At 38.8% G+C, this 12,699-nt stretch overlaps 1 protein-coding gene across 1 annotated transcript in view; it reads right to left on the bottom strand.

Moving 5' to 3' along the window:
* Drgx (Dorsal root ganglia homeobox) overlaps positions 1-12,699 on the bottom strand; it is a 57,807-nt gene that overhangs the window by 12,448 nt on the left and 32,660 nt on the right. The window contains exon 3 of the mRNA XM_076532329.1: positions 5,691-5,896. Within this exon, the coding sequence (XP_076388444.1) occupies positions 5,691-5,896 (206 nt within the window). The remainder of the gene's footprint in view (positions 1-5,690; positions 5,897-12,699) is intronic.

Here is a 12,699-nt window from a genome sequence, read left to right on the forward strand (position 1 = left end):
AATTGGAAATTGGAAAATTGGGAATTGGAAAATTGGGAATTAGAAAATTGGGAATTGGAAAGTTGCGAATTAGAAATTTAGCCAATTACCAATTACAATTTCATTAACTTTATCAATTTAACGATATCACCATGATTAATTTTCCTCATCAATAAAAAAAAAAACAGAGAATTAATTAAATCTGTTTAGAGTCAATCTACTTGATAGTTTTACTTAACAAGTGTGAAAAGATTAAAAAATACATTTATCTCGTGAGATGAGTGTCATTACCGTCGTCTTTTGGATTAAATTCATATTGGAGGAAAAAAATGGGAAGAAAAGAGAGAAAGAAAACGACCGAAAGTCCCGACGGTACCGCGGCTTTGTTCTTGGCCATTATTCGCCCCCGCAACCCCCAGGATATTATTATATCTTTCCCCGTCAGCCAACAACCCCTAATTCTCCGTTCCTCTGCTCGAATTTGAAGGCACCGGGGTCGTAGTATTTATTTTATTAAACCATTTTCCAGGCTTCTTCGCTGTGAAACTTTCGACGAAAGATAATCATACGACAGACCAAACGATTTGTAATAAGTTTTGTCTTTTGAGGATGAAAAACGATTTGTTATAAGAAAGGGTAGTTGTTATTTAAGTTTGTTGATTCAGTAACTTTCCACTTTTCAAATTTACTGAAATTCCAATTTCTCAAATTTCCAAACTCTCAAAGTTCCAAATTCTCAAATTTCAAATTTCTCAAAATTCCAATCTTTCAAATTTCCAATCTCTCAAATTTCTAATCTCTCAAATTTCCAAATTCTGAAATTTCCAACTTCTCAAATTTCCAATCTCACAAATTTCCAAGCTCTTAAATTTCCAATCTCTCAAATATCCAAACTCTCAAATTTCCAATCTCTCAAAATTCCATATTCTCAAATTTCCAAATTCTCAAAATTCCAAATTCTGAAATTTCCAACTTCTCAAATTTCCAATCTCTCAAATTTCCAATCTCTCAAATTTCCAATCTCTCAAAATTCCATATTCTCAAATTTCCAAATTCTCAAAATTCCAATTTCTCCAAATTTCCAAATTCTCAAGACCCCAAATGTCTAAATTTCCAAATCCTCAGCACCCCAATTCCCAAAATTTCCTAATCCCCAAATTTCCGAATTCGAAATCCCCCAAATCCTAAATTTCCAAATTTTCCTTCTCAAATAATTACCACCCCCATAAAAGACCACCTAACAGAAAAGCACCTCGCAGTAACCCAATAAAAATATAAATTAAACTCCCGAAAAGTGAACATAATATGAAAATATCGCACCAATTTATTTCGACGAATTTGTTTGAATAACATCAGAAAAGCGTAAAAAATTCAGGATATTATTGTAAGCTCGTCGGTTGAAAATGTGCAGCAAAATGGAACGCGCTTGAACGCATCGCGAAACTAAAAGGGGTGAATTAATTACATCTCGTCAAAACTTACGTAACAAGTTAACTTTATAATTACTAAAAATTGAATGATATAATTGTTTGAGGTCTACATTGTAAATCTATTACGGTGCCCTTAATGAATGCACTCAAAGCTCATACGGTGCAAAGCCTCTCAGCTCTTCATTATGTTTTCATTAAAAGAACTAAAAGGAACATTTTTTGCGCACAAATTTATAAGCGCATTAGCACGGTACATAATCCAATGGTAGAAGGCATCGTTATTCTTCGTTCTCGCCTGTTTCGTACGTTACATTCTTGTTTGCTTCCTTTTTTAATCTCGTCTCCTTCCTTTTTTCACCGTATTTAATCCGAACATACCGATAATGGCATTGCCACACTCTACCCCATGTCAAATACACTTAATCTTTTGCCACTTGTTCAACGAATCTGCTTTTAATTACTCTTTCAACGGTTTTATCTCTTTTCTCCTTTTTCAAATTGCATTATTTATTTATTAACACCCGGTCTTTCTGACTTTGGTGAATTTATTCAATTTTCTTGAATAAATTTTCTTCCGACATTTTCGTTTATTTTCTTTCTCAAAGCGAGGTTATGTTTCGTAAGTTTAAATACTCATGGTGGGTTGAAGTAATTTTTACTATTTTTCTTATTAAATTTTATTCGATTTTTATGCTTCAGAATTTTATACTTTGTCAGATAAATAAATATCCTTTCTTTAAAAATATCACCCTCTTGATTTTCTTTAATAATCACCGTAGTAATCTGTTTCTAATCACTGAAGACTATTATACATTACATTAAACATTTCTAAAATTATTCAAAAGAATTCAATATTCAATCACCTCAAAATATACCTAAAGCAATAAATTATAATTTCCATAAATGAAGATATGAAGTTATAGAATGTGAAGAAGAATGTAATAAAATGAAAAAAGGATTCGAAACCACAATGATCGATTGTTTTGATGGGGAAACGTAGATCAGCGACATAACAGCGCGAGCGCAAGATGTAGGGTAGTTTTGGGGTACACGGTTCCCGAGGGAGGTGCTGACACCCTCGACCTGACGTAATCTTCTGACAGAGTAATCCGGTAATCTCTGGGATTACTTTGTACTCTTGGCTACGTCCTGGCCATATTTACTGGCACCAGCGTAATTCGCGCTGCAGAGAATCCCTGCAGTAATAGCGATTCCCTTCTGAAATCTTGTTGGAACATCTGCAGGATATCCGATCGCTCTTGTCAGATTTTTAATTCGCTACTCTTTTCGCTTATAAACACTGACAAAATCCTGTTGCGAATCTTCTTTCGTAAATATAATCGAATAGACTCGTTCTGGATGGTTCTCTTTCATTTTTGGGAGTCACTTATATAAAAGCAACGAGAACTTCATACCAAAAATTGTATTATTTTCAAGAGTTGTGAACTGTGATTTCATAAAATTAATACTTGCAATGTCTTCTATCAATACATTTAGTTTTAATGAAATCACTAAGTCAAAACTTATGATGTCCTCATCAGTCACTTATATAAAAACAACAAGAGCTTCATACCAAAATATCTCTCTTATTTTCAAGAGTTTCATAGTAAGATTTTGCAAAGTTATTATCAGTTCTGTTGTCTATGCACATGTACAGTTTGAATGAAATAGCTAATTCAAAACTTATGATGTCCTCATCAGTCACTTATATAAAAGCAACAAGAGCTTCATACCAAAATATCTCCTTATTTTCAAGAATTGACTAGCAAGATTTTGCAAAGTTATTACCAGTTTTATTGTCCATAAACATGCATAGTCAATGCATTTAAAAAATCGCCTCACTTATACAAAAACCAAAGCGTCGAACCAAAATATCTCTCCTCAAGAAATACGTGTAACTTGATTAAAATCAATGTTTGAAAGACGTTGGTGAACGTTGGCAAGAAGCGTGAAAGACAGTGGAGGTTGACAGAGGCAGGTGTGTCTGTTCGCATCTCGTTGTCCCGTAATTTTCATTAGACGCTTTGAAATTCAAACGGGGCCAGTGCACGCGACTGTGCGGGCGCATGCGCGTGGGCAGCCTGTCGCTGGGTTGTGTGCGCAGCATAATTGCCTTGTGCACACACAGGCGGCGAACAAATGTCAGAGAAGCTTGCTCGACGATCCACCGACGATGGCCCACCCCCGCGGCCACCCTCCCCACACGAGCTTCTAATTGGAGTAGGAGAAGAGAACCGGCACTGCATAAACGCGCCTATTTGTCCATTATTTCAGATTCCCTTTGTCTTCCCTAATGAAACAATGAGTCTGCGCCGTAATTGCGTCATAGCCTTCCTGTCCCTACCTTCCTCCCATTGTGTACACCGCTGCCTAGCATGGCCTTCTCGTCTTATAATCCGCACAATGCAGCGGGATAATACCCTGCCCCTCTGCTCAACGATTCTTCGTCAGACTGTGTTCTTGCTCTGTTTGCTACTGTTATGAGTTTTATGTACACTCGGGTGCAACGTAGGCTTCCTTTAACGGAACGACAAATCTCTTGATCATTTTTTTATCTCTATTCTGCAGATTTTTTCAATTGTTCAAGCTATCGACATTTTTAATTTAATTGGGAAATTTTCAAACTGTCGAAGTAAGTTTGCTGAAGTCTTTAAATTTTCTATGTTACTGTGTTTCGATATTCCTATATTTTGATAAGAATAATGATGAATATTGATTTTTAAAAAAATTCTGAATGCTTAAAGTATCCATCAGGATGCAATTACTCCGGGTGGATAATGTTTTTTCGAATTAATTGCAACGCGACCGAATGATAATTTAAAATATCATCGAACTGAATAGGTACGCGCGGAGTGCAAAGGGAAAATAAAATAAAATGCAAATAACGCGTTATTGAAAGGATGGTACGTAATTAATGAAATTGTGACTCGTCAAAATACAAAATAATTTGCCGGAATGAGTGCGACCCACTAAATTTATATACGCGTACCCAGTGTTTCGTATTGCGAGCCTGATGTTCGATTAATAATTCCAAATATAGAGCCATTTTTTTTAATGCATACATTACTGTCATCAAAGAGAGAGCAAATTTCAATTTGCGCCGGGTTCATATTCTATTTTAAAAAATTATAGAAATCACGCGCGAATATGGAAAACATCATTTAACAGAGTTACTGTGTATAAGTGCTATGAGGATACAAAGTCCATTTTGTTGTTAGCAATAATTTTGGGTAATGGGGAAGGGATGTGTGGATGTGGGGATGGAGAGAGATGGGGATGTGGGGATATGGGGGTTTAGGGATATGGGGGTGTAGGGATATGGAGGTGTGGGGATATAGGGACATAGGGATATGGGGGCGTAGGGATACGGGGGTGTGGGGATACAGGGACACAGGGATACGGGGGCGTAGGGATATAGGAGTGTAGGGATATGGGGACGCAGGGATATAGGGGTGTAGGGATATAGGGGTGTAGGGATATGGGGGCGTAGGGATATAGGGGTGTAGGGATATAGGGGTGTAGGGATATGGGGGCGTAGGGATACGGGGGTGTGGGTATATAGGGACATAGGGATATGGGGGTGTAGGGATATGGGGACATAGGGATATGGGGGCGTAGGGATTCGGGGGTGTAGGGATATGGGGACATAGGGATATGGGGGCGTAGGGATATAGAGGTGTAGGGATATGGGGACGTAGGGATATGGAGGCGTAGGGATACGGGGGTGTGGGGATATAGGGACATAGGGATATAGGGGCGTAGGAATATGGGGGCGTAGAGATATAGGAGTGTAGGGATATAGGGGCATATGGATATAGGGACATAGGGATATAGGGGTGTAGAGAAGTAGGGATGTGGAGATATAGGGATATAGGGATATCGGTATGTAGAGGCATAGGGCTGTAGGAATACATGGGTGTAGAGATATGGGAATGTAAGGATATAGGGACATAAGGATACAAATGTGTAGGCATATAAGAATGCAATTATATAGAGATGCAAAGATATATCGACAACAGCTATATAGAACCATAAGAACATACTGATATAGACATGTCGGACATAAAAATACCAGGACACAAAAATATCACTACATAATTATATCTCAACATAGATATATCGCAAAATACAGATATCGGGGCGTATGTCTATAGGAACTCAGATATATGGAATTTATTGTTAGACATAGGAAATTAGCAAAGACTTCTAAAATCCAGTAACTGTCACCTTGTCTCCCTATCACGTTTCCGATTTCATATTCATTCTCCGTATGATACCGACCTGAACTCTGGCCTCCGTAAGATTAATCTTCATCGCCAGATCCTCTCTGGTGAATACATCTGGATAGTGCGTCTGCGCGAACGCGGACTCTAGTTCCTCGAGCTGCTGAAGGGTGAAAGTGGTCCTATTTCGTCTTTGTTTTCGTCTCACGAACGAATCTTCACCGACTCCGTGTAATGCCGGGTGATACGCCGAGTAACTTGTGTCTGCAACAATAACACGTTCTTAAATAAACTTTAATTCACTGCAACAACAATGTAAAAACCTATGCAATAATACATTTTTGAAGTAATAATAAATTCCTACATAAAAATTGAGGATCTGGAATTGCAAAAATTTTAGACATCCAGTTTTGTAACTTGTGAAAACTTCACAAGCACGAACATTTGAAAATAAAAAAATTCCAATGTACTTTTTCTAAAAATTGAAACTCTCTACATCCAAAGACAGGAAACAAAATTTATAAATCCAGAAAATACTTCAAATTACAGTAGCGTTAAATTACAAAATCTTCCTCGTCTCATAAAATCTCATCCCCAGAAATTGCAATAAAAAAATCAATCATCAGAATCAATGCGCAATCAATCTAAAATGCCGGAAATTTAATAAAAATTTGAACCCGGCTGATCGGTCGTTGCACGATTTAATGCAGAATGGCTCGTTTCGCGGCCAATTACGAAAAACGGGGGTTGGTCCGATGGTGGTCGAAGCACGCGCAGACAAAAGGACGATAGGGGTTGAAGGGAAACGATGGCATCGGTTGTACGTACAGACAGAGAGAAAGAGAGAGGGAGAGTGAAATTTGGGTGGGGATGAGCGTTACGAAAGCCAGAGAACCGCTTATCAATGATGCAGAGCAATCAGCGCAATTAATTACCGCGGCGCTAAGCCGGGGCTTAGCGAAAAACACAAATTAATTTCCTAAGCTCATAAAAATTCATGCAGTTCGCTCGTTGCCGAACGACGGAACTGGCCTCCCGAGTATCGACTGCGCCAGTCTGCTGCATTTGTGTGCACACACGTTGCAAGTTGTGTTTAGTTGCGAACTTTGATTATGCTTCTGTTTTGATAGATACATTGTTTCACTGAATTATTTTATACACTTTGCGTTGTGGGATCTTGGGAAATTTTCAGTGTTGAAATATTTTTGGTTTATTTAGGTTATGTTGGAAGGTGATGCTTGGAATTTGGAGATTTGGGGATTTGGAGATCTGGGAGAAATTTGGGGAGGAAATTTGCAAGTTTAGGAGGTGATTGCAAATTTAGGGGTGTGATTGCGAAAACTAGGAAATATGGGGACATAGGGATATAGGGACATAGGGATATGGGTGCGTAGGGATATAGGGACATAGGGATATGGGGGCGTAGGGATATAGGGACATAGGGATATGGGGGCGTAGGGATATAGGGACATAGGGATATGGGGGTGTAGGGATATGGGGGCGTAGGGATATAGGGACATAGGGATATGGGGGCGTAGGGATATAGGGACATAGGGATATGGGGGCGTAGGGATATAGGGACATAGGGATATGGGGGCGTAGGGATATAGGGACATAGGGATATGGGGGCGTAGGGATATAGGGACATAGGGATATGGGGGCGTAGGGATATAGGGACATAGGGATATGGGGGCGTAGGGATATGGGGGTGTAGGGTATAGGGACATAGGGATATGGGGGCGTAGGGATACGGGGATGTGAGGATATAAGGACATAGGGATATGGGGGCGTAAGGATATAGGAGTATAGGGATATGGGGGCGTAGGTATATGGGGGTGTGGGGATATAAGGACATAGGGATATGGGGGCGTAAGGATATAGGAGTGTAGGGATATGGGGACGTAGGGATATATGGGGACGTATGGTGATCTAGGTACTTTGGGACCTTGGTACCCATCGATCTAGGGATTTTGGAACACTCATACTTGTCGCTCTCAGCTCTCAAGCTTTAAAAACTTCAAAAAACAATTTTCAAATTTACAAATTCATGAATTTCAAAATTTACAAATCTAAAAAATAAGCAAATTTGATTACATCCGAAGGAAATACCAAAATCCCTAGTACAATCTATACACTATTCCATAATCTAGGAAAATTCAGTGACGTGAAAGATGTAGAAGGAAAGCGAAATTACCGTTTAATAAACGAATCTCGACGATTATGGAGAATGAGTGAGGCGGGGTGGAGTACGATTTACCGTGATGAGAAGACAGCTATTAAACGCCGAGGACAGGACATCGATCGCGGGAAATTCAATTGCAAAGTCATACATACTGCAAGCGAAAATCCTCGTGAACGGTCGCATTAATATTGCAGAGGCGGCAGACTATTACCAGTGACACGATATGAGTTTGCTCAACGGTGTAATTGTTCCGCGGCAGTTTACAAAAGTTCGTTTCCTGTGTGGATGACTTGTTGCAAACAGACGCGCTGACGCGATTCAATCGCCGAATTTTATCTTTCGGATAACTGCCTGTTAATATAACTCTTCCCAGATATACTTCTTGTACTTTTTCTACTTTTTGTTGTCAGTCAATTATCGTACAAGTCGGAAGAGTTTCAAATTGGAGGTTTTAAAATCAACATTCATTCAAACCTTCAGACCTAATCAGAGCCTTTTTGTTCCATGTCTTTGGACCTCAAATCTTCATTCATTCAAACCTTCAGATCTACTCAGACAACTCTACAAAGAACAATCCACCTCCTTAAAAAATCAACAACTCAAAAATTCTGAACCTACCTCCTAATGTAACAAACCCATCACACAGAAATTTAAGCCTAGTCACCCACAAATTTAACATAAGAAGACCTAAATTATCCGAGAGAAAAATTTGCGAGCTGGAAGAGCAAGGATCTAGGAACATCGGTCACCTAAACAAGTTTATCGGTGGCCAAAACTGAAATCCACTCAAGATCTTAGATTAGTCTCGGGCGTGTAGCGAAGCCGGGATCCAGACAACTCGTACAACTCATCGAGAGTTCGGCTGATCCAATTTGTTAGCGTGCAGTAGGGTGAGCTTGGCGAAGAAACGTCCCGCTGACTTTTGCGCTTACACACGCTTCAGCTATCCACGACACGTTCTCTCGCGAGCCAGCTTTGTCTCTCATCCAGTAGAGAAAACAATAGGGGGATTAATTTCTTGCCAGGAAGCAGAGACGTAGACAGAAAGCTAGCACGTGCCACGTCGACGAGGTACGTGCACTTTTAAAACGCTTTGTCGTCCTGCCAGGACCGCCCTTGATTTGCTTCCGCTCGGAACACGCGTGCCTGGCAAAAGCTACGGGGTGGCACGACGACGACCCTCTTCATGGGGCTCAGGTACAGCTGAAAGTGTCATGGATAATTTTTCTACCGCCTCGCTATATCCCTCTGTTTCGAACCGTGATTCGTTTCAGGTGTTCCCGTAAAGGGATTACGTTCGAATCACTGACAAATTCCGACTGGATCATTGTGTGGAGAATGATACTGTTGCTTGGTTTAACTGGTGCGAGGGGTTTTTATATACTCGATCAAACGAGGCAATAAAATTTTAGTATGAATGTGAGGATTAAACGGACTCAAATTATCAAGGTATACCTCTAATACACATATGCTTCTGATGATCTACATACATGTAACATGTGCACCTTATATGATCAACACCTTAGACGACCTATATGTACATATCTTATGTGACCAATATACAGTGTCTTATATGATCATCATATGTAACCTCATATCAACAACACATAATTCAAATGATCAATGTATGCACACCACATATGATCAACATATGTACACCTTGTATGAACAACACATACCTCAGATGCTTAGTGTATGCACACCTCATGTGATCAACATGTATGCACACCTCACATGACCAACATATGTACACCTCATATGATCTAGAATCTATCTCACATGTTCACATGTCTATCTCACATACGTCACATATGTCTCAGTTGATCAATGCATATCTAAGATGTACATATGTATATCTTGTACAGCTGCATGTACCATATATGTACACCTTATATCATCAACACATATCTCAGCTGATCAGCATATGCATGAAATGATCAGCATACGTGTACCTCATATGAGGAACATATGAACAACTCACAAGTCCAACATACTTCAACTATTCAACACACATGAACTCCACATAACTGACACATGTGTTAGGTAGTCAACATATGCACAACTCATATAATTCATACGAATCCTCATATGAAGAAGACAATTTTAAGGTCCATGTCTAATTATGTATAAGTATAATCATGTCTAAGGATTGGAATATAAATCGCGCGTATCAAGCAATAAAAGCAGCTTGGAGGTTTAACAGGAACACGAAGCTCGCGGCAGGTTCGGTGGAAGAGCTAGACACAAAACGAAATCTAATGACACCCCGACCGTTACTAATGACACTAACGAGGTAGTTAGATGTTAGAGCGAATGTCGGTGGGTTCAGAGCTGGACCCTGGGCCGAGTGAACCCACTTACCGACTTATCACGTAGTTACTTAATCTGTTTATCCCGACGGGAGTGGGAGAATGGGGCGATGCTGTGACCAGGGAAGCTGGAAGGGTGCACGAACGTCCCAGAGGACACCCCCTTCTACGCCCCTGGCGAACGAGATCATCCATCGGACGTCGTTTCGACGCACATGTGCGAAATAACGTGTCTTACGGGAAAGGATTGTTAAATTTATGACAAGTATTGGGGTTTCGTGTATGGTTTTAATTGCGAGGACTCGAGAGTTGTGAGGGAGGATGAAGGGTGGACAAGGTTTTCAGGGTGTATTTTTTATTTTTATACTTGTAGAATTTTTTAATTTTTAAATTTTATTGTTAACCTTTCCAAGTCACCAATTCTAAGATTTTTTGTTATAAAAATAATGAAAATCATTTCTGAAACTACAAATATGAATATTGATTGTTACCTATTACTGATAATTTGAATCATATTTTTTTGGTGGTGTTCTAATCCACGATAAACGCGTACGAATTTCGCTTAATTTTAAGTAGAGCTACGTGCCGTGCCGGTGATAAAGGGAATGATAAATGCGCATTAAAAACATAATTTCACTTTGCGCCGGTGAGATCAATATTTTATTTAAACTATATTTCGGGTCTAGATGGAACGGCACTTACACGTCCCTGAGGATACGGTGTCTCCCTCTTCCCTTCTACACCTACGGTCCCCATTCGATTATCTACCTACCACATGTATCTCATTGAGGTTCATAATATGCAATAAAGTGAGCATATACATACATCGTTACTCGATCATCTACACGCTCCTCCAGTCTACAGAAAAAAAGTTATTTTGAAAACGTAAGACGTACAAGATACAACATACTCATTAAATTTAATAATAAAAATTGAAATTAACAAAAGTAATTATTTATGAATTTTTATAAACAGTCACACAAAAAAATGGACCCATAATTTAGTCACGAAATACATATAATAAAAGTAAATTAAAAAAAAATTTATTTATAAATTATTAACGAAGTTCATATGAAAATGTATCCTGCATCAATAATATAAGAAAAATAAAATAAAAATAAAAAAGAATGTAGCAAATAAAAGAATGAAGAGGGTTGTGTTTGCGAAGAAAGTGTTCGAAGTATCGTAAGGGTTGGTATTTTTTATTTATCGACAAATGCGAGGCAACACGATTGTGCGAGTCAGAAGATCCACTAACGGGAGTTAACGTTCCCGACAGAAACGAGATTTGACTTGGAAAACGATCGGGTGAATAGGCAAACTGTCGTCGAAGTTTCTGAAGAGCAACTCGGCATCGCCGTCGGGTCGCGGTTTAACCGGAAGTTGGTTCGAAGTGCAAATTAAGTTTAGCGGCCGTCCAGTTTGTAGCGTCCACTTTGCGTAACTCGGTCTAGTCGGTAATGTAACTTCATCGATGTGTTCCGCCAGACCAAGTGCCGCTACAATCAATCTCCCTTTTCTCTCTTCCTCCCCTATTTCCCCGACAGCTATCTCCTCCCCGAGCGTACGCACCTTTACTGCCATTTTTATTTCCCTCTACAACGGATCAAATTCTTTTGACTTGGTAATTTTAATAAATTATCAAATATATACTTTCGAGTCTCTATTTATTTCGTGATGATAAGAACAATCTTTTATTTGATATATTTTTTGTTAAATTAAAAATATGTTGCATGCGATAATTGATAGAATATGATTAGACCATGATTATTATATCTGAAGACATGTGTGAACATATGTATACATGTATGTATGTCTGTATATGAGTGTGAGTATGTGAGCATATTTGTACATATGCATGTATGATATATATGTATGAACATACATGTATCCATATACATATACATTATACATGTGTAGAAATATCTATTTGAACACATATGAAGATACATGTATGAACACATATGCCTATATCCTACATACACATATATATCAAACGTATAAAGGTAAATAAAATTTATCTAATGTGCCTCGAAAAAAAGTCAGGGATTCCCAATGATCGATTTCATATCAATTTTATTTTGAATTTTGACCACAGAAGCGAACGGAGTTATTTTACGATATAGGCGGCTTTAAAATCCATTCCTATAGAGTGAAATTGAGAAAGAATGGTGGTAAAGGGAGAAATAGATGAGAAAATGTAAGATCATGGATGGAATCGAATTTTTCTTATGGGGGTAAATCGGGACGAAACAGTACTCTGGGGAGATTGGTAATCGTATCGCCGGAAGGTATAGGGGGATCGTTGATAGCCGAACATGTTTGTAGATTCAATTATCATATTCTACAATGTATGGTGGAACATCTTATTTTTCTATCGCTGTACTTGTTACGGAATATTGGAATTTTCGAACGTGAGGGTTTTTGTTAATTTCGAAAGTTGGAAAGGGTATAATCGGATAAGGTGATCAATTGTGCCTTTGAGTCAAATTAAAAACCCAATTCGTCAGTCGGTAGCATATCCGAAAAAAAAATCTTACACCAAGTTTCTTAACGTCAATTAAACCAGTAAACGT

Source organism: Megachile rotundata, chromosome 6 (genome assembly GCF_050947335.1).
Source record: "Megachile rotundata isolate GNS110a chromosome 6, iyMegRotu1, whole genome shotgun sequence".
Taxonomy (NCBI): domain Eukaryota; kingdom Metazoa; phylum Arthropoda; class Insecta; order Hymenoptera; family Megachilidae; genus Megachile; species Megachile rotundata.